At 42.1% G+C, this 21,553-nt stretch overlaps 1 protein-coding gene across 5 annotated transcripts; it reads right to left on the reverse strand.

Moving 5' to 3' along the window:
• Positions 1-220: 220 nt before the first annotated feature.
• Positions 221-20,754, reverse strand: ANKEF1 (ankyrin repeat and EF-hand domain containing 1). 5 transcript variants are annotated; one of them, XM_039359457.1, is made up of 11 exons: positions 19,797-20,754; positions 15,980-16,130; positions 15,235-15,621; positions 14,889-15,088; positions 13,128-13,277; positions 11,329-11,452; positions 8,837-9,662; positions 5,477-5,703; positions 3,354-3,592; positions 2,403-2,546; positions 221-643 (listed from the first exon to the last, which is right to left on the reverse strand). In XM_039359457.1, the coding sequence occupies exons 3-11, from the start codon at positions 15,578-15,580 to the stop codon at positions 482-484; spliced, it is 2,418 nt and encodes an 805-aa protein (XP_039215391.1). In that variant the 5' UTR covers positions 15,581-15,621; positions 15,980-16,130; positions 19,797-20,754; the 3' UTR covers positions 221-481. The 5 variants fall into 5 exon arrangements, with proteins under 5 accessions (XP_039215391.1, XP_039215392.1, XP_039215390.1 ...); XM_039359458.1 differs by lacking the exon at positions 19,797-20,754 and adding an exon at positions 19,127-19,239; XM_039359456.1 differs by lacking the exon at positions 15,980-16,130.
• Between the last annotated feature and the right edge of the window lie 799 nt (positions 20,755-21,553).

Here is a 21,553-nt window from a genome sequence, read left to right on the forward strand (position 1 = left end):
AAAGACCTATCTTACAGTAGTCTTCCAGGGTGTGAGTCTCAAGGAAAATTCAGTGGATGTGCACAAATCCTTCAACTGCCCTAGATTTGAACTATCAAGACACCTTATTCAGTCACTCAGATTTATAGCACCAGAAATAATTAGCTTCAAGTTTCCACAGCTAGAGAGAATTTTTTTTCCTAAGGAATGGGATGAATTAAGATGCAATTAAACAGGAGAGACCAATTAGTTATTTATTGGAACTAATATGCAACCCTAGCCCAACAGGATTCAGTGCAACATATTACAGAAAAGATGGATTATTTTCCAATTTTTAGGCACAAAAACTTCTCTGGTTTAAGATGCCCTGTGCTGAAACTAAGGAAGAAGAAAATAAAACTTTTGCCATAATTAGGAAAAAAAACATGATTTAAGCCTCTCAAAAGCATTTTTTCTTGAGAGGGAGGTCCCCTCCCATTCACTTTTTAAACATCCATCGTGATTAATGCAAAGCAGCGCTCTGTTGCAGTGTACGGACTTTCTCCATGAAATTCTTCTTGAAGGGCATCATGAAATCATCAAAGTCCACTTCATAGGTGAAACGCTGCCGATGTAATTCCCTCTTTTTGAGAAGATCTTTTGTGGTTGCTTCAGGACTCCAGGTCTTGAAAAAGAAAAGCAATTCTTAATCAACATGCAGCATGATATATTAAGGAATTATATTGATCTGCTCTGAAAAAAAGAGAGACTGTCCTACAATGACTGTCTGGAATTCTTAGTCTATTGGCATCAAACCTATCTTCGAGAATATGATTGATGAGCGTCTATTCAGCAAGTGTGTCTCATTAACCAATTCCCTAGCAGGCAGTTTATAATATTGGCAGCATGTTATCAATAAACACTAATGAATAATGTTATTGCTCCTTCTTTATATTCAGTATACTCAAAGCAATAGCAAGAACACTTAGACTTACTATATATACACCGCTTCATAGTGATTTACAGCCCCCTCTAAGTGGTTTACAGAGTCAGCCTATTGCCCCCAACAATCTGGGTCCTCATTTTACCAACCTCGGAAGGATGGAAGGCTGAGTCAACCTTGAGCTGGTGAGAATCACTGGCAGTCGGCAGAATTAGCCTGCAATACTGCATTCTAACCACTGCGCCACCATGGCGCAAGAAATATATTCAACTACAGACGAGCTTATGAATTGGGAGAAGGTATTTTCTTGATAAATGGAGGATTTTTTTAATCACATTTGGTATAGCCATCATGGGCCATATCAAATTTCTTTAAGGTCAAGATTTGGTTTGATGATAATAATTATCTGACTATCCTTTGATCTAGAATAACTTTTCCCAACAAGTCCCCTTAGGGCAGAGGTAGGCAACCTTGGCTCTTTTATGACTTGTGGACTTCAACTCCCAGAATTCCTAAGCCAGCTGGCCCAGGAATTCTGGGAGTTGAAGTCCACAAGTCATAAAAGAGCCAAGGTTGCCTACCCCTGCCTTAGGGAAAATTAACAATTCTGATTATCAGAAGTGTTCCTGCAGAACTGGATAGGTTATCCACAGAGGGGAAGAAGTGGATTAAAAAAAATGTAAAAATGGTGGCCACAACTATGCAAATAGAACCCCATCTCCTTTTTACACGTGTTTCATGGGTATCATACATGAAAGGAGCAAGAACTTTAATTGTCTGGTATATCTACCATATTTATTTTTTGGCACACACAACTTTCTATCATGAATGCCTCAAGATCTGGAGAGCACTCGGAAATTGTAGTATTATCCCTGAGATTATAATTTTGCAGGCAGCATGCTTTTATTATCCCAATAAAATGACAGTAGAATTTTAGGATTTTGAACCACCGGAGTTGGAACAAATGAGAAATTTAAACTGAATAGGACACAGGAAATACAATGATCTGAATTAGTAAATATGAGCATCCATCAGGAACATATTCCACAAAAGTAGGAGCTCAGTGAAAATGCAGGTAGTCCTCGACTTAAGACAACAACTGAGCCCCAAATTTGTTGATAAGTGAGACATTGGTTAAGCGAGTTTTGCCCCATTTTATGACCTTTCTAGCCACAGTTGTTAAGCAAATCATTGCAGCTGTTAAGTTGGTAACACGGTTATTAAGTGAATCTGGCTTCCCCATTGATTTTGCTTGTCAGAAGGTCGCAAAAGATGGTCATGTGACCCCAGGACACTGCATCCGTCATAAATCTGAACCAATTGCCAAGCATCCAAATTGTGATCACATCACCATGGGGATGCTGCAATGGTCGTTATGTGTGAAAAATGGTCATAAGTCACCTTTTTCAGTGCCATTGTAACTTTGAACGGTCACTAAACAAATTGTTGTAAGTCGAGGACTACCCGTGTAACTCTAATCCTGTTTTACAGTGGTACTTACTCTCTGTGGTGTGAAAGTGATATTAAGTTTCTTTGTTGCTCCTCTGGTTATCAAGGAATTCAGATGAACTACATTATCCTTGAGGGATTCCTTCTCTTCTTCAAAGAGTGATTTCTCAACAATAGAATCAAGGGGTTGTAGCATCTGAAATGCACAATGCAAATTATATTGGGATTTTCAAGGCTTCATGACGCCAAATCTCTTATTTTTTGCAATAAAAAGTTAAAGTCAAAAGCCAGTCGCTTAAATGGCTGGTACTTGAGATGGGTGCTTTGATTTAAACATTGCCTCTTCTTTAATTATTGGGAAAAGGGAATAGAAGACCGGTTGCATTCCAAGGATGCCAGGTTCAATCGTAGGAATGCCCAGATAGGCCTGGAAAAAAACAACAACCTCCCCACTCCCTACTTGAAACTCTTGAGAACAGTTGACAGACTTCTGGATGCACCAATGGCGTTACTATGAATGAAGCAGCTTCCTATGACCCTCTTCCTTATTGTTTTTTTTTTCCCCTACTGATAAGGACACTTCCCTTGTCATGCTATTCTTCAAAAAAAACTGTAACAAAACCCAAAGCATTTACTTTATTGGCATGTAATCTATTTAAGCTTCCACAGGGCAGGATTTCTGGATTCCCCTGCCCTGGTTTCAAGCAGGGTCACTTGCTGAATTCAGCACACGGAGATCCTTTCCTGGAATGGTTGTAGGGACTCAAGCAGAGAAGAATGGACAGAAATTCTATTGTGGTCCTTCCGTGATTCAGAAGGATTGATTTAATGAGCATCACGGGGGGAGGGGGTTGTTTCTGGTGAACCCCAAAGGAAATCCTGTGACATCATACTAGAGACAGGAGTTCCCCTCCAGACAATTTCTCTTAAGGTGATTTTTCAAACATTGTGAAAAAAGCAAATCTATGAATGGATTCAAGTCAAAGAGTCTTGGTTATCATACCTCCTCTTTCACCGACTCCTTTGAGTATTGTTCGGATTTTGGCTTGGGAGCAGCTGCAGCCTGGGCTGATGGAGCTGGAGTAGGAGTAGGAGAAGGAGCTTTAGGCTTGCCCCCTTTTTTCCCTTTCTTTTTATCCCCTTTGACTTCTGTGACTTGTGGCAAGCGGTCCAAGGTATCTTGAATGAAGTGGATCAGTCGGTTGTCTGCATAGGCCCTGGCAATTTCCAGCGAGTTTTGTCCTATTAAATAAAACTTAGGGTAAATGCTGGAACATTCACAGCTTCTCTGTATGTAGAACTGAACAAATATTGTGCCTCTGGCTTAGACTTGCTAGAACTATCTCCACTTTGGTTTTCTACCATCATACCATGACCTTCTCAACTCTGTTGAAAGTAACTCACCCTTCTGATGACTTGGAGTGGAATCTCTCCCTAAATTGCTATACTGGTTTCTTGTCCATTTGCAACCCAGCATCATTTCTTCCCTCTTACATTCAAATCTTCCATAGCTTTTATCTCACTGCTAAAGAATCTTGGCACATCCCTTCCCATGAGTTTCGGTCCTTCAGCTTCACCAACCTTAGCTTTCCTAAAGATGCCACACTTATTTATATGACTCTGCTCCTCCTTCTTCTTTCTTATGCCTGAAGCTCCCTTCCAAAGACTTCCATCACATCACTTGAAAGCCTTTTTTTTTGCCAAGAAGACTTTGATGCAGCCCCTATCTCCTGATCCCCCTTTTGAAACAAACAAAAGACTTCCTATTCTTCAAAATGCAATTTTATTAATGTGTGGAGGAGGAAAAAGTTGACTACTATAACACATTTCCTGAACTTCGCAGCTTCTGTACTATCACAAGATAGCGCTGGCTTTTCAATAAATATGCTTTGATTTTGTATGGATGCTGCACTAAGAAATCAGATCAGATTTCCGATAAGGTTCTCCTTGGCCACATCATTGTTTCATTTTCTTTGCATCAGAGGCACAAGAGGGATGATCTGCTCTCTCTTGAACTTGAATTATTTAAATTACACTTTGTTCATTGAAGGTACCGTATTTAATGTTAATATCGCCAGTTTTTCCATAAAATTCCCTCCACTACATTAAAAATTATACTACGCAAGCAACTTTGGAAGACTATGATTTGGGGGAGGGGGGGAGGAGATCACATTTGTCCCTGTGACCACAGCTGCCCACAGGGCTACGCTCTAAAGAGAGTCTGTGAAGTTCAATGCTAAAGCAAGCAAAAAGATTAATAACTAATTAAAATGAGAGCTGGTACAATGTGATGGTTAAGTTGCTGGACTAGAAGCAGAGAAACGCAAGTGCCTGCTGGTGGCTTTGTGCAAGTCATTCCCTCTAAGCCCTGATCAGTGTCATGCACTGTGACAAGCTGGCTGAAAAATGAAACTCCCATTGCACCATGCACTGATGGTTGCTCTCTAAGAACTGCTGTGAGTGCAGTGCAAAACAAGCAAACATTACAACCATTCCAAAGATGCCAGGTTCAATCGTAGGAATGCCCAGATAGGCCTGGGAAAAAAAAAAAAACAACCTCCCCACTCCCTACTTGAAACTCTTGAGAACAGTTGACGAACTGCTGGATGCACCAATGGCGTTATTATGAATGAAGCAGCTTCCTATGACCCTCTTCCTGATTGTTTTTTTTTTCCCCTACTGATAAGGACACTTCCCTTGTCATGCTATTCTTCAAAAAAACTGTAACAAAACCCAAAGCATTACAACCAAGCAAGACAAATGCTAGGAATTAAAACTACAAGGCAGCCACTAAAAATCAGCTGGACAGGAAAAAAAAATGAATAAAGCAAAAAAGTCAACCCATCTATTTATTCTGTTAATCGATACTTTGAAACCCAATTAACTTCATAAAAGATAGCAATGTTATTTAATAAGGGGAAAAAAAACCACCCTTCCTTTCTATAGCTGTCTGTTCATCTCTGCTTAATCTCTTTTATGACTTGTGGACTTCAATCCCCATAATTTCTCAGCTAGACACTCTGGCTGAGGAATTCTGGGAGTTGAAGTCCACAAGTCATAAAAGGTCCACATTTGAAGAACCCTGCCTTAGGCAATAGCACACTGAGTAACAATGCAAAACTTTACCTTTTCGGTTTGTCATTTGAGCCTTAGCACCACTGTTGATTAAATACTGCACGGTGTCCAAACGGCTGCTCTCGATACCTCTCATCAATGGGGTTCCATCATTGATTGTAACGGCATCTATTGTGGCACCAGCTTTCACAAGGAGTTCAGCAATGTCTTGCTGCCCTGCGTGGCATGCATGATGGAGAGGAGTCCACATGAAATTGTCTGTGGTATTCACACTCGCCCTGCACGTAAGAGAAAATAAGGACTCTGTAAGGTACATTCACACTTTTCAAGCCGGTTCTTTGTATTCTTCAACTGATCCTAGGCAAAGGAGTCTAGTATTAATGGGCTGCAGAGATGGCAAATAGCAGTTCTTAACTGAATTGCTCTTCCTGGGTTGAAATAATGCCAAAAATCTAATCTCTCAGCATCCCAACTAAATTAACTGAGAAATGGAGAAGGATTGTTTTAATTCCTTTTGAAACAATGAATCATTCGGTGAAAGCAATTGGCAGTCTGATTAAAACAACAAAAGTAATGGCACCAAAGTTAAAGAAATGTATTGTTGTATAAACTGCAATTAACCGTATTACAGTACAGCATAAACGCTGTAGATTACAGCTTACTTTAGTCTATGAAGTTCTACCAAACTATGTAAATAGCCTTAGGTATGATCTTAAAGAGATGTAAGCCATATTTAGGGCTGCATGCAAAGCTTGAACCCAAATTGGCTCACCTCTTATATTTGATATTTGATCAGCTTCTTGTTCTCCCCAAACTTTCTGTCACGTCTGAAAGGTAGCTATATTCACAGTTCTCTGCGCACTCCATGGCCCTAATAAGGCTGGATCTAAGATTACAGGTAAAATTGTACTTAAATATCCAAGCAAATATGAGTACACCCCTGTTTGGACCTGCCCGCTCAATCTGAAAAGACTGAAGAGCAAAAGGCAAGATGCTTTTTCAAAAGGCAACTGAACTTCAATTTTTCCCTTGAAGATGTTTTCGCTTCTCATCCAAGAAGCTTTTTCAGTTCTGACTGAATGGAGGAGAACGGAAGGATTTATATTCTTTGCTTTTCTAGCCAGTGTCTTTTATTCTTCTGCTAACAACCAGACGACTGCATGGAATATAAACCCTTCCTGCATGGAATATAAAACCTTCCATTCCATTATTCAATCAGAACTGAAGAAGCTTCTTGGATTAAAAGAGAAATGTCTTCAGGGGGAAAAAAACGAAGTCCAGTTGCCTTTTGAAAAAGCACCATTGGAACAAAGGGCAAGAAGAGCATATTGAAAAGCCACTGAGGGCAGGACCAATGAACATTGTTCCAGCCTCTTCCTGAATTCAAACCCTCACACCTACAGACAGAAACATAGCCAGAACTGAAAAATTGAGGCCTTTCGTTATTTCTGGAACCAGAAAAGGTTTTGAGGATGAGTTGATTGCTGGACTCATCCTTGTTATTGACTTATCCAATTACTCTTTAAAACTTATTCATGACAATTTTTTCTTCTTTCTGCCAAATCCTGGATCTTATTTATTTTGCCACACTATTTTAATTCACTTTCAGGGAACAGGAGAACTACTGATCTGGAGGCCATACACACCCCTGAGGAGCTTGACTTTTGTCCACTAGGAACATTTCTCCATAGTTCCCAGCACTACAAAGGGATGCTTGCAGAAAAAAAGCAATTCAGACATGAAAATAAATAATAAATAAATAAATAAACGCAGCAGGCTACTTTGAGGGGCACAAATTCAGATCACTTCCAATGTGGACTAAATGACAAATTTGTCAAGCACCAATAAGAAAGGGAAGCATGTTCAACAAAATATCACAGCTTAACCAGACGCCATGCCTGCTTCTACAGAACTCTACGCCCTTATCTTGGTTTTACATTCTTGGTTTGATTCCACAACAGTTATGGCCACTGACTGGGATAGGCTTGCAGTTCAATAAGGAACCCAACAAGCTTCAAAATATGCTCTGTCCAACATTAAATCCACAATGCCCTGGTCATCACGTGGTCATCACACCACCCTACAAACCTACTGTGAGAAGTTTTATATCCAAATATATTTTATTCTTTATACTGTTTCCATCTTCCCTTAAAACAGGGGTGTCAAACTCAATTTCATTGAGAGCCACATCAGCATTGCGGTTGCCCTCAGGGGGCCAGGTGGGTGTGGCCAGGGTGGGTGCGGCCTACTGGGTAGGCGTGGATGGAGTGAGTGTGGCCTACTGGGTGGGCATAGCCAGCTCTACATCGTTCGCATCAAGAGTGCCTGTGGGGGCCTGGGCAAGAGTGGGATAGATCTGAGGTCTCTGGCAGAAGGGGGTGGGACCGGGGCAAGTGCCAAGGCATGGTCCACTGGAGGAGCCTCACTGTTCCTCTCAGGCCATGTGCGGAGGGGCTTATGGAGCTAAGAATGAATGCCTTTCAGCATAGATGGCCATCACAAAATTGTACATTGGCTCCCAGCCAGCCTGGGCCAGGGCCAAGGCAGCGGGGACCATTCCCTCACTGTTTCCAGGATGGCTTCGTGGGCCACATGAAACCACTTCGCGGGCCGCATCCGGCCCCCAGGCCTTGTGTTTGACATGTCTGCCTTAAAATATTAACAGAATCCACAATGGTCTGAGAATCAGCATCTCCACTAGATAATTGACAGTCAAGCTGAAACTAAGTTAATCAACTAAAACCAGTAAATTTCCTGAACCCTCCCAAATAAGTTACCCAGATCTTTGCCTACCTAAACATATACAATAAACATACATATACCAATATGTGTGTGTGTGTATGTGTGTGTGTGTGTGTGTGTATGTATGTAATAAAAGTAAGTAAATTTGAACACCAGGATAAAATCAAACTAAAAACTGTTTAATACAAGTGCTGAGCTTGATATATATATCAAGAGATAATATAAAATTCACAGACCTTTTGAAAAAGATAAATTTATAAAAAAATTTACAACACCAACAATAAAAGTGAATTAACATTTAAATACACATTGAAAATTATCAAAAAGGTGACTACTGCCAATATTTGTAAGGGTTTATCTTCAGATCTACAAATTAGATACAATATCCTTGTGTTCCTTGCCCACAAAGTTCAACAGTTAAATGCTATTATCTCATTATACAATTAGTTTAGTGCAGGCATGTCAAACTGCCGGCCTGCAGGCTGGATGCATCACGCTGAAACTGCAACCACCCCATTGCCGGCAATGGGGAAAAAGTCGCAATACGTCACATGACGTCACGAGTTTGACATGCCTGGTTTAGTGTCACCAATGGTAAGATTGGTATAAATGTAACTTTTCTATTCTTCAATTCCTGGCAAGCCACTAAAAAAAAAAAAGTTAACTCACCCCTTTTCGAGAAGGAACTGCACTGCTTCCATGTTGCCACTTGCACAGGCAGCCATCAATGGAGTCTTATAGAAATGGTCTCTGATGTCTACTGGCACCCCGGCCTCAAATGCTTTTTTGATAGAGGAAAGGTCCCCCTCTTTGGCAAGGTAATTGATGTTGGCAAAGGTCTTTGGTGGGTCTTCAATATACCACCAGGAATCATCCTGCAATGGATGTTCAGGAGGGTGATCCCGATTGAAACGCGTGCAGTCAGTTACATTTTGATAAGTTTCAATCATGTATTCTGGGGGTCCCCCGTCTGTCCGACGAGGCCGAGTGCTCTCTGGAATGACGCAAATTGGCATCGGCATGGCAAATTTTCCTTTTTTGCCTTTTGCTTTCTTGGGCTTCTTCTTCTTTGGACCATAACTTCCAAGGAGGAAGGCCTTCTGCAGATACCGGCTGCCCTTCAGAAATTCTTCAATGTTAACTCCTGCTGCACGTGTTTTCTCATGAGCCTGGGCTATTGTTTGTAGCTGCTCTGGCTCAATAAACGGATACCTTTCCTCAATAATGGATATAAAATCTTCCTTGCTCACAGTCCCATCCCCTCGATCGTATGCCTCAAACGTTTCCCGAAGGCTCGCCTGATTTTCTCCAGACCAATCGTGCAACCTGATAGCCCAGGGTGGATTGGGGTCCTTAACTCCAGGTTTGGGTTTGGAAAATTTGGCAAACCGCCGCTCAATTTTACGTATCTCCTTTGCAGCTGCTTTGAACCCCCCGTCTTTAGCAACCTGTCTTGGAACCTTCTTCTCTAAGTTTCTCCAAGTAGGGTCAGAACCTACAAATTTAGAAGAAATACATTGAAAACAAGTTGTGACTGGAGATCAGGAATAGTGTGAATTGGCGGTTCTCAACCTGTGTTCCACAGACACCTGGGAGGGGTGCTATGTCATCACAGAGGGTCCACGAAGGCTTGAAGAAATATTATGATTTAAATCTTGAGTTAAGTTTTGGTGGGATGTGGCCATGGTCCGTGGCCATAAAGGGAATTTAAAGGGGGGGGGGGTCCATGATCAAGAAAAGTTTGAGAACCACTGAGGTGAATGACTCTTGAAACATAGAGCAGCGAACATTACAGCTGGTAAAATTCTGTACTGGCTGTCTATTGCTTACTGGTGAAATTATTAAGGTAGTATGTTGCAGACACAATATCATCATTACTATATATTATATGGAACCCACATCATGATGGTGCAGGATCCTGGCTTACATGACAGTTGTAGGTCACAAAAGCTTTCCTTCTGCAAGTATCATTAGACTAACAGAAAATCACCTGGTAAACCTTCTTGGCAAAATATAATCTAAACAGAACTAATGTTTTGGTTCCAAACCAAGTCTAAATTAGCTTGTGTGTGTGTGTGTGTGTGTGTGTGTGTGTGTGTGTGTGTGTGTGTATTTATGTACTCATATATTTATTTGCTAGGTTTATAGCTGGCCTTTTCACTTGCATTTGCAAGGCAGATTTCAAAAATACAAAATATAAAACATGATGTTAAAAGTCAATAAATTAACAAAAAATACTTTCACAGAGAGATGTTCTAAACACTGAAGAGTGGGGCTGAACACCTATCTAAAGGAAAGCAATATAAGCCTGAGACCCATACAGAAGAAAGACCTAAGTTTCTGAAAACGTCAGGGCTCCAAAGGGTTGCTTCTCTATTCTGAGTAACCAGGCAAGTTCCGCTAAGAAGAGGCAGTCTATTAGATAGTCAGGTCCCGAGCAATTGGTGATTTAAAGATGAATTGACATCCAGTAGAGATCTTTCAACGGACACATTAATTGATCCCTATACCTTGTACTGGTTAGTTTATCTGCTGCATTTGGTACCAACCACAGATTGTTGGTTCAAGCTGAACTGAATACCAAATTCAGCCCCACTGCCTGGGCAAGGCCAAATACAAATTGGGATAGTCCATGGTCTTTATGGAACACATGAAATTGCAAGCCATTCTTGGCTGGGCAACCTCAGCAAGAACACTAAAGTGCTAGAAGACAAGAAGTCTTGGTAGTCCATTAGTACAGGAAGACAAACTGCTATGTGACACTTGATTACATTCTTACAGTATTTTGGCCATAGTAGCATAGTACCAAACTATTAGAAGAAGCTTTTGGCCAATGAGATGGAATATCCATGGGCTGTGGTTATACTCTGTCCCTGCTCTCCCGACTTAATCTACTTCATGACAGAGTAGCCTAGTTGATAGAGTTTGTCAACATAAATACATGCTTGGTTTGTACTTTCATTCAGGGATTTAACCTTGGATAATATTTTATCAGCAATAGACATGGAACTGAGTTCCCATCTTTGTTGATTAGATCATAGTTGGAAAGGAAGAAAGGCCAACCAATGGTTTGGTATAAGTGGCAATGGATTCAAAGATCAGACATCTGAAACTCTACATTTACTTTAGACGCTCTTCATTCTCCAACATTTATAATTTACCTCTTTGACCGATAAATTTGCAGCACTCTGCAAAACCTCCAGCAGCAGCGTAATGAAGAGGTGTATTTCCATTCATGGCTATAAGGCCCACATCTCCATTGTAAGCAGAAATAATCTTCAGTATCTGGGGAAGCAAGCCCATGATATTAAATGCAAAAAAACCCCCCACAAAAGTGTGGACACTAATAACATCAATCAAACTGAGTTTATTTTGAACTGTAGCAAAACATAGATCACTGAAACAATTTAAAAATTATTACTGTCACTATAACATGGAATAAGAGTGATTGGGAGAGGTGACTGTGTATTGGCATGCAGGCAACATGTTAATCCTTTTCCAGCAGGAGAGGGTTTTGTTTTTTTTATCTTTTTAAACTTTTGTGGGTAAAACTGGATTTTCACACTTTTTCTGCTTTTTTTATAAGAGGGTGAGTTTGATCTTCTGGACTCTGGGGGCTGTAAAAAAGAAACACAGATGGGGGGATATGAGAGACCTACCTTACTTGCCTTAAGAGAAGTTCTTCATTAAATGGATATTTGCACTGTGTGTGTGTGCTGAGAGAAACAAAGACACTGATTTCCAAAGCTCTTATTCTTATCCCAATCAAACACACAAGCTTTGATTTCTTTGAGTAGCTTTGAATTAAAATGATCACATCGTTTAGAACTTAAAACTCTAGCCAGTTAAATCCCAGGAGAACTTTCTGCCAGACATCTAATTTCCTATAAGTTACTGCATGAATATGAACTCATCTCTGCAAATCGGCTTTCTTCTTACTTATTTTTGGAGCTTTGTGGAGTTAAAGGTGCTGCCCAAAACTTTTGTGCAGCCCTAGAGCCAATGGAAATTGCAAAGCTCTATTTTAAGAGCAAGCAACCAGTTCAACTGAACTTGCTGGATGTAAATCAGCCGGGATGCTATTTCTCTTAACACAAATTTAGGATACGGGGAAGGGTAAAATAGCAGCATTAGGGAATGCTAAGTCCCAAACTGATATAAAGAAATAAAGTGGGCTCCTCCCCATACCTCATAACTGTTCCACTTCAAGTCAAAACTGATCTAAGATACTTAAAACAGGCAGACAAACAAGTGGGTTTTTCCTGGGGGATTCATTTGGGACAAATCCCTGGCCTAACAACCTCCAACCTTAATGAAGAGAATCCTCAGACTGGAGGCTTCCAAATAAAGCAGCAGGAAATATTTAAACATTTAAACAGAGACACATCCCAGCAAAGACTGCGGAGGAGAAATCAACTTAACAGGATGACGGAGGGGCAAACACAACCCCAAGCAGTAATTCTCTATCAAGTTTTTTTTTTCTTCCTTCCATCAGGTGTGATCGCCTAGCATTGCACAGTGATGAAAATGTGTCTGTTCTGCTACCAGGAGGAGGGGGGAAAACTAACAAATGGTAGCAAAACCCATTCCTTCCGCAGCAGCACCCATTGATGTAAGTGGGTCAACCTAAGGTCTTAAAGTGTTGTGTATTTCTGTAATCACACATTATGGGGAGAGTGGGGGAAATTCACTTCAGAGCTGCTGTTTTTTTGACAGCAACCTAGCTACATGCAATTTTCTCCAGTTCAAATCTTTTATCCATCTCTGGGCCTACAGTCACTTTCACATTTCCCCCCTCTGTTCTATGACCCACTTTTAGGACAGCCTCCCCATATTACCAACCCCTAGAAAAACCAAGTATTCCAGAATCCCCTTTCTAGTGACAGCTGATTATTAGTAATGAACCAAGAGAGATCCTTGGTTGGGTACCTTTGCTTCTGACAGCATCAAGAAAGAATACCTCAAAAAACCCTCCTTTGGCAGCAAAATGGGCAGCATGGTGTCGCTCGTTGTCAAAAACATTAACATTCCCACCTCTCTCCAGGATACCCCGGACCACCTCTAAAACCCCTTCTCTTGCTGCTTCCATCAGGGCAGTGCGGCCCGTTGCCTGCAAATCAGAGAGACGTGATTATAGATTTTTCCGAATTTCAAAGGAGACAGAAAAGCAGGCAAGCTTCTATTGATAAAAACCATTTGCCAGGGGTTCAGAATTGCCAAAGAGAAAGAGTCAGCTCGTTTTCTCCTCTTACCTGTATAAAGAGGCTACATCAATTGCTATCCAGTTACAAACTAGGATCCTAGCAGGAAGTATATCATGCCTCTAGGACAGGGCTTTTCAACCAGTGGTACGGGTACCACCTGTGGTACATTGACACCTGCCAGGTGGTACGCGAGCATCCTAGAAAAGTGGTAGCGGGGGAAGGGAATGAGCTGAACCAGTGGCAGCACCGCACAAGCCTAAGCGAGAGATGGCTGGAGCTGCAGGGCTGTCAGGGCTCAGCGGAAGCACCAGGATCAGCACCAGGCTCCAGATGGAGCTCGGCACTGATCCTGGCGCTTCTGCTGAGCCCAGAAGAAGCGCCGATCAGCTGGAATGTTGCAGCATCTCCAGGGTATTGTGATTTACATTCAGATGCTTGGCAACTGATTCATATTTATGATGGTCACAGTGTTCCAGGGTCATGTGAAGTGACCAAAACCTGCTGCAACCACCCAGCAGATGGGGGGGGGAATAAAAACCAAACACACACCCTACCCCACCCCCGCTGCCAATCCTCAACAAAAATGCTCACAACAATGAAAATCTCAGAGAGGAGGAAGAGTGCCGCCGGGCAGGCAGGCAGGTGTCTTGCTCGGCTGTGGCTTGGGGGGCACTTTTTTCAGTGCCATTGTAACTTCGAACAGTCACTAAGCGAACTGTTGTATGTCGAGGACTACCTGTACTTTATAACTTTTTTCCTCTTTTTTTTTTTTGGTCATCAAGTTTTTGACACCTTGCTAGGTGACTGGTGATACTCGGATGTTGCCATATCGTAAAAGCGGTACAATGGGTGAAAAGGTTGAAAAGCCCTGCTCTAGGAACTTTCTTTCCCTTGGGTATTTAACTGTTTCTCCACTGGTTAAGTTCAGGAGGCCAAGCTGCAACCCATATTTCTATGACATTTTTCCAAATCAAAATGGCCCTTATCTGTATTACAGCCTTCTCTTTGGTGTATTTGTTTCCCAAACGCTGAGAAATTGATTCTGCTTTACATGTGGGAACATTATAAACAGGAATGCTTACATTACATGTTTGCCATGTAAAATGGTAGTGGTCCTGAATTCTACCAACCGCATTTTCAATGAAGTGATTCTGAATGTTTTACAATTTCATCCCAAGCACTCCACGTAGTATGCAGAATACCAAAGACAGCATTAAGAGTCTTGGATGATATAGTATAATTAGGGCATGATTTAGACCCGCACACAACTACAAACAAGAGCACTTTTTGCCTCGTTTTTCTCCAATAGACTGCTGTGTCTTAGGAAGCCTATGCTGGATGAGCTATTGCCCTCCATGTAGGAAAACAAGGGCTGACCTTTATAAGATAGAGCCTGCTCCTTTTAAAAGAAATTGTATTGTGTTTTTTTTAAAGAAATCTAGCCAGCTAACCGAACAAAACCGCTTTATGCCGGAAGTGTCCAATGTACCCGCTTAAAACGTTAAGAATGCTCTTACTGGGTTTGTTGCATTGGGGTCTGCTCCTCTTTCCAAAAATGTCATACATATCTCTTTGATCTCGTGGGCTTGCTCACAGGCTTCTACGAAAACTGGCTTCCCCTCAAAAGTACAGTTGTTAACATCCGCTCCAAATTCGAGGACCATCTGAACACAGCGGAAGTGCCGTTTGGTGGGCAGAATGCAATAAAATAGCACTCCTGGAAAGAGCACATAGCACTATGGCTTAAAAGGCAAATGCCCACCATGCTGAACACAACTACCGACCACTAAGGGAATTGAAGCATTCAGCCTGATCTTCCTGAAAATCCGCCCGCCAAACAAAAGGAGGTGGGATGCGCCTTACCTTTTCCTTCTGCGTCCACTATGGTCATGTCTGCTTCAGCCTGGACGAGCACATCCAAGGCCAGGTCGTGGCCAAGTTCCGCCGCTTTCATCACGGGAGTGCGCCCCATTCGGTCTTGGACATCGGGGTGAGCACCAAGCTCCAAAAGGAAGTTGCACATGTCAATGTCGTTGGCCACACAAGCCAAGTGAAGGGCACTGTCTCCATTTTCTGGCTCGGTAAAATTGATGAGTTCAGGGTATCCAAGCTTGGTGAGCTTTTCAATCTGTTTCTTGTCCTTCTGTCGGACACACTGGAGAACTTTATAGATCTGGAGGTTTTCAAGCCTCTTGTCAGCCAAAGACATTTTCAATACCCCAAGGAAAACTGTTCCCTTAAAGAAGGATCCTGAGGAAGGAAGGAAGGAAAGAAAGAAAGAAAGAAAGAAAGAAAGAAAGAAAGAAAGAAAGAAAGAAGGAAGGAAGGAAGGAAGGAAGGAAGGAAGGAAGGAAGGAAGGAAGGAAACAAAAGGGAATCAGTTCATTCTAAGCTCTTCAAGATTCACCTTTATCGTCCCAACCCCTTTGATGGGAAATTTCTATTCTGTGAATTCAGAATGGAGTATGGGCTTTGGATTCAAAGAAAAAAAAAGATGCTTTGAAGTGTGCTGGACTGCTCAGTCTACAACCCTTTAAAGCAGCTGCATCTTTTCCCAAGATCACAAAATTGCCTTATAGAATTGTAGTCTTTTCCCAATGAAACGTACATTTTAGTTTAAGGAGTTGCCAATAGATGTTACTTGTGCACCGGTGGACATTCTGAAGCATCTTTTTCCTTCTGAACCTGAAGCACTGCTCAGCCCCCAAGAGATGGGTTTACATCCTTATCCAGATATTCTCCTGGCATCTCCTTCCCTCCTGTGGCACACAAGGATGCAATGAAAGAAGAGTGAGATTAAGGTAAATCAGTTCCCTTTTTGTTAGCTTTTAGATCCTCCAGTTCTGGTGCCAGCAAAGATCAAAGGCATCAAGCCACTGTCAGAGCATCGCTGGAGCACTGTGGGGTTGCTAGGTTCTCACTGGATTCATCAATTAAAGAAGAGTGAGAAAACATTGCTTTCATTGCTAGAAAGAGAAAGCTTTGCCCAGCGTTTAATCCTACATCTAGAGCAGTGGTTCTCAACCTTTTTAATGCCGCGTCTCCCAACCAGTTGTAAGTCGAGGACTACTCAACCGGTCGTAAGTCGAGGACTACTCAACTGGTGCAGCATCGTTTGCAGAATGGGACTTTTGGCGGGCTCAGCAGGGCAGAGACAGCCTGGACAATTCCTATTGGCTTTTGAAAGCCAATAGAATTAGACTCTATTCAAGAGAGTCTATTCTATTGGCTTTCAAAAGCCAATAGAATAAAAGGGAGTAGCACAGCTAAGGAAAAGGGGAGAAAAATGGCGGACTGCATTGTTTGGCGACCCCTGTGAAATGGTCATTCGACCCCAAATGGGGTCCCGACCCACAGGTTGAGAACCACTGATCTAGGGCCTCACAATAATATAGCAATAGCAATAGCACTTAAGATTTATATATTGCTTCACAGTGCTTTTCAGCACTCTCTGGGTGGCTTACAGAGGTCAGCATCTTGTCCCCAATTATCTGGATCCTCATTTTATCGACCTCAGAAGGATGGAAGGCTGAGTCAACCCTGAATCCTCTCAGGAGAAGGCACCATTTATATGTATGCTAAAGTCAACCTAACAAAATAAGGACAAAGCTGAACTTTACGGAATTTTTCTAAATAAAGGGTTGCAGAATAAGGCTTTTCAACAAATAAACACTGCATGTAGAAATAAGGATGGGTGTGAGAAAGGCTGTGTGGCAGCTCAGATTCTGCCTCCAAAAGCATTGATCTACCTGTCTATCCCAGATCTACCTGTCTATCAATGCACCTACAAAAGCATTGATCTACCTGTCTATCCCATCTTAAAGCAGGTGTGACTTTTCCTTGTGAGGCAGCTGCCGTAGTCCTTCCTAACTTCCTGGTCAATTTTGGTGTCTTTTTCTATAGATGCCATAGCTTTACAATATCTTGACTGTGATGGCACTGAAACTATTTCTGAAACACTTCTGTCTTGTAAATTTTTCTGAAGTCTTTACAGTACTCCCAGCTCAGATTTGTCACAAGCACAAAAGGCTACTTGGCATACCTTCTGTGCACTAGCTATTCAAATGGTCTCGCGTAGATACTATGAGTTAATATATCCTCCCCTCCCCATGGTGTGGAAATCATGAATCTGACAGTATAGGCCATTGCGTGCTAAAACTCAAGTCCGTTAGCCAGTAGCCACTACTACTGTGGCTATCACTTTTATTTTATTAAATAAAATAAAATAAAAAGTGATTTATTTACTATTAACATCACAAAATTATGTGATATGTATCTAAAGGGCATAATAAGTTCAAACAATGTACCTTATCCACCACAGAGCAGCAATAGATATTAACAGATGGTTTCCACTTCTAAGGTTTTTTTTCCAGTCCAGTTCCTATTAGCATCTTACCTTATTTTCATTGACCAATTTTCTGGCCCCTTTCCAGAGGTGTATATTTTCAAATTGTAAGTAATTTGAGTAATAACTACATTTTATAAAGGTCAAACCCATCAATTCCCAGACCTTCAAATCTGAGCTTATATCTTGTAGCACATAACAAAAATGATGGCATTTAGGTGGGCTTGTTATTGTTTTCAATCTAACACGTTCTACTCATTTTTAAAAATCAGCTTAACCATTCACATAACTTTAGTAGGAATTCAAACCAGAGAAAGACTTGGGGAGAAACTTAAGGAAGCACAAATTCGGCTCAAATAACCAGGAAAAGTTAAACGTACTCAGATTTTTTTGAATAGTCACTGATGTCTAGACAACCACTTCTGAAAAAGATTCAGTTTATCCCCTAATCTTTCATCTCCTATCTACATCAGGAAATGAATGGCCTGAGACCACTAATCAAGCTACCCTATAACAAGTAGGTGTGATCACCTACTTCAGTGCCTTGTTTTCAATGCCTGTTGTCATGATGCCTTCAACAGAATTTACTTCCAAACCAGTGGAATGTAGAATGCAGCTCTAGAGATTCCAAAGCCTTTTTGGCATTCCACAATTTAGAACCCAGAGAAACAAAACAAAGGCATCTAAATAAAGCAGATTCATTTAATCCCAAGCATGTCAACTCAACCCGCAAAGCAAACATGTTTAAAAGTCCAATATCATAAACAAAGCTTTCATAAGATGGAGCAAGCATCCTAAGTAGTTTCACGTTCACTTATGTGTTGCTGCTTGATACACAGTGCAGGCCTATTCACACAACAATGCCTGAGAATGCCTGCACTTGCCCACATTTCCATTTTGTATTAGAAAACTGAGTAGGACTTTGGGAGAGTTTAAAAGGATGAAGCAGGATGTGTTTTTGTGAACACAAGAGTTCACTCGCTAGCTGAATACAGAATATAGAATAAGGGACCTTGGAGATCTTCTAGTCTGACCCCCTACTCAGGCAGGAAACTCCATACCATTTCAGACAAATGTTCTCCAGTCTCTTCTTAAAAACTTCCAGTATTGGAGCATTCACAACTTCTGAAGGCAGGTCGTTCAGCTACCTGAACTCTCGTTTTTTCATACAAAGGCAGTGGTGGGATTCAGCCAGTTCACACCACTTCGGCAGAATCGGTAGCTAATTTTTTGTTGCCCAGGCCCAGAATGGACTTCCGGAAGCAGCATCCACACAGAGAACCAGTTTTTCACATATTTGAATCCCACCACTGTACAAAGGCCATATGCCAAAATCAATCCTTCACCACCAAGAGGAGATCGGAGGACAACCACCAGCATGCATAGACATATCTATCCTTCAGCACTCACCTAATGGTCTCCTCATCCCCACCTGGTTGGGAATGTTGAGACGTTGTGTCTATGGAGATTCTCAGTCATCCAGGTCATGGTTATCCCCAAAGTGCTTTTTCAGGAGGCAACTGGACTTTTTGTTTTTGAGGATGTTTCACTTCTCATCCAAGAAGCTTCTTCAGCTCTGATTGGATGGTGGGGAATGGAAGGATTTATATTCCTTGCAGAGAAGGCTGGTCATTTGCATTCTTTCAGGGAGTCCTTGATGCCATTTGGAGATTTTTAACTGTGTCCTCAGGTTCACCTTAGTGCAAAGTTGTGTGGAGCCTTCTTGGCTAGGTGACCCTGAGGACAAACCTCCAAGTGGCCTCAATGACTCTCTAAATGAATGCAAATGATCAGCTGTCTGCAAGGAGTATAAATCCTTCCCTTCTGCACCATCCAGTCAGAGCTGAAGAAGCTTCTTGGATGAGGAGCGAAACGTCTTCAAAGGCAAAACAAGAAAGTCCAGTTGCCTCCTGAAAAAGCACCTTTGGGACGTTGAGACGTTGTCCAGACCCCTCTGGAGGGCGCCCTGTTGGAGAAGGTTGGATGACATCACCTAAGTTAACGGCCATTGTTGCCCCGTTTGTTTTCCTCCTCTTTTCTCCCCGTGCATTTCGTTCAGCCTGCTCGCAAGCCAGCTTACCTGCAATGTTGCCGTTGCTCCAGAAGAGCAGGGCGGCCCGCCGTCGCGCATGACTCCGTCCAAAGGCGCGGTGCCGCAGCCTGGAGAGCCGAGGCTGTTTTCCCGGCGGCGGGAACCACCGGAGCCCACGCAACCCGGAGGATTCAGGCGAGAGGAGATTGTTAGCCAGGAGCTCCTATAGCAACAGAACCGAGGAAGAAAGCAGGCGCGCCGGCACATGCGTAACAATGGTAGCCAGATCCAGCCCTGCCGATCTCCGGGGTGCCGAGCTGAAGTCATCCCAACCCCGCGATCACGACCGGGGGGAGGAGGGCGAGGGAATGAGGCTTCCACCCGCGACCAGGAGCGGGGAGGGGCCGCGTGGGCTCAGGGCAGCGGGGGTCTTTGGACCGAGGCTCGCGATCCAAGACTTTTGCTTCTCTCAGACTAGAGCGGGTTGAAAAACCTCAAACTACAATTGCGAGTGGGGACCACGGAATAAAATGTGGCCTTTCTTTCTTTCTTTCTTTCTTTCTTTCTTTCTTTCTTTCTTTCTTTCTTTCTTTCTTCCTTTCTTTCTTCCTTTCTTCCTTTCTTCCTTTCTTCCTTTCTTCCTTTCTTCCTTTCTTTCTTCCTTCCTTCCTTCCTTCCTTCCTTTCTGGTAATCCACGTCTTTCTTCGAAGGAGAACGGGATCCAAGGCATAGCTCATCCCAGCTCGCGTCTCCTCGCACGCACACACACACACACACACACACACACACACACACACACACACACACACACACACACACACACACACACACACACACACACACACACAGGGCAACGTTTAAAAATGCGTTCCGGCGCTCCGACAAAGTGAATTGGAAACGTGTGTGAGGTGCCTGCTAGATCGCTTTAATTGTTACTTGAGCGATGTAAACGGTCTATAAATTAGCGCAACCAATTAGATTCCAGCCTGCATAGGAGGGGATGTGAGAGGAGAAAAGGAAAGGGTCACTTTAAAAAAAAAAAAGTACTCTGATATTAATTAAGGAGAGTCAAATAACGGGGAGTTTTCCCTGCTGTAATTTGAACACACATCGTTTTGAGATTTAGAAGTTGGAACAATAGTTTACAATGATCTTTCCTTTGGAGACAAAGAGACTTATATCAATCTTCTCCCATGGTCCTGTGGGAAGTTCACATCCTTTAAGGTCTCCTGTGATACTTATCACAAGAAGAGCACGTCGGACTTCTTTCCATGTTTGCCTTCAACTATGTGTCCTCCGAAGTCAGCAAACATACCTACAACAAGCTCACTGCTCAATCAATGATCTTGTGTGGTGTATGTTTTTCCATCAGTCTTTTGCACAGCAAGGGAGGCTGGAATGGCATATATCTTTGGATAAAAACATATTTAAAGAACTCCGTATCTTTAAAGAACTCTGTATCCTTCTTTAAATGAAAGACGTGCTTCAGCACCTTCAGGTACTTGGGTTTATTTGCTGACCAACCTTACTGTAACTTGAGAAGATGGATTGGCTCCCACTTTTAGTAACAAGCCACTGCTGGTTTTTTGAAAGACTGGTTACTTAATCTCTATCAAAAGATCACCCTGTAACAAACAAAAACAAACAAACCACCTGGTAATAATTTCAATCTATTATATATTTTGTCAAATTAAGTACAATATCAGTGGAAATCATTTTTACCCTTTATAAAGGTATCAGTTACCACTTACTAGCACTTTATACAGAGCCTTGGTATATAAGTGTCTTGGATAATTAAGCATGG

Source organism: Crotalus tigris, unplaced genomic scaffold (assembly GCF_016545835.1).
Source record: "Crotalus tigris isolate CLP2741 ecotype Arizona unplaced genomic scaffold, ASM1654583v1 scf7180000019070.2622420, whole genome shotgun sequence".
NCBI lineage: Eukaryota > Metazoa > Chordata > Lepidosauria > Squamata > Viperidae > Crotalus > Crotalus tigris.

Excerpts from the sequence above, each read along its gene's own strand:
- ANKEF1 (XM_039359455.1), bottom strand. Across the intron at positions 2,547-3,353 it reads AGGAGTCGGTGAAAGAGGAG|ATGCTACAACCCCTTGATTC; the intron begins GTATGATAACCA and ends TGTGCATTTCAG. Across the intron at positions 644-2,402 it reads TCACTTTCACACCACAGAGA|ACCTGGAGTCCTGAAGCAAC; the intron begins GTAAGTACCACT and ends TTCTTTTTCAAG.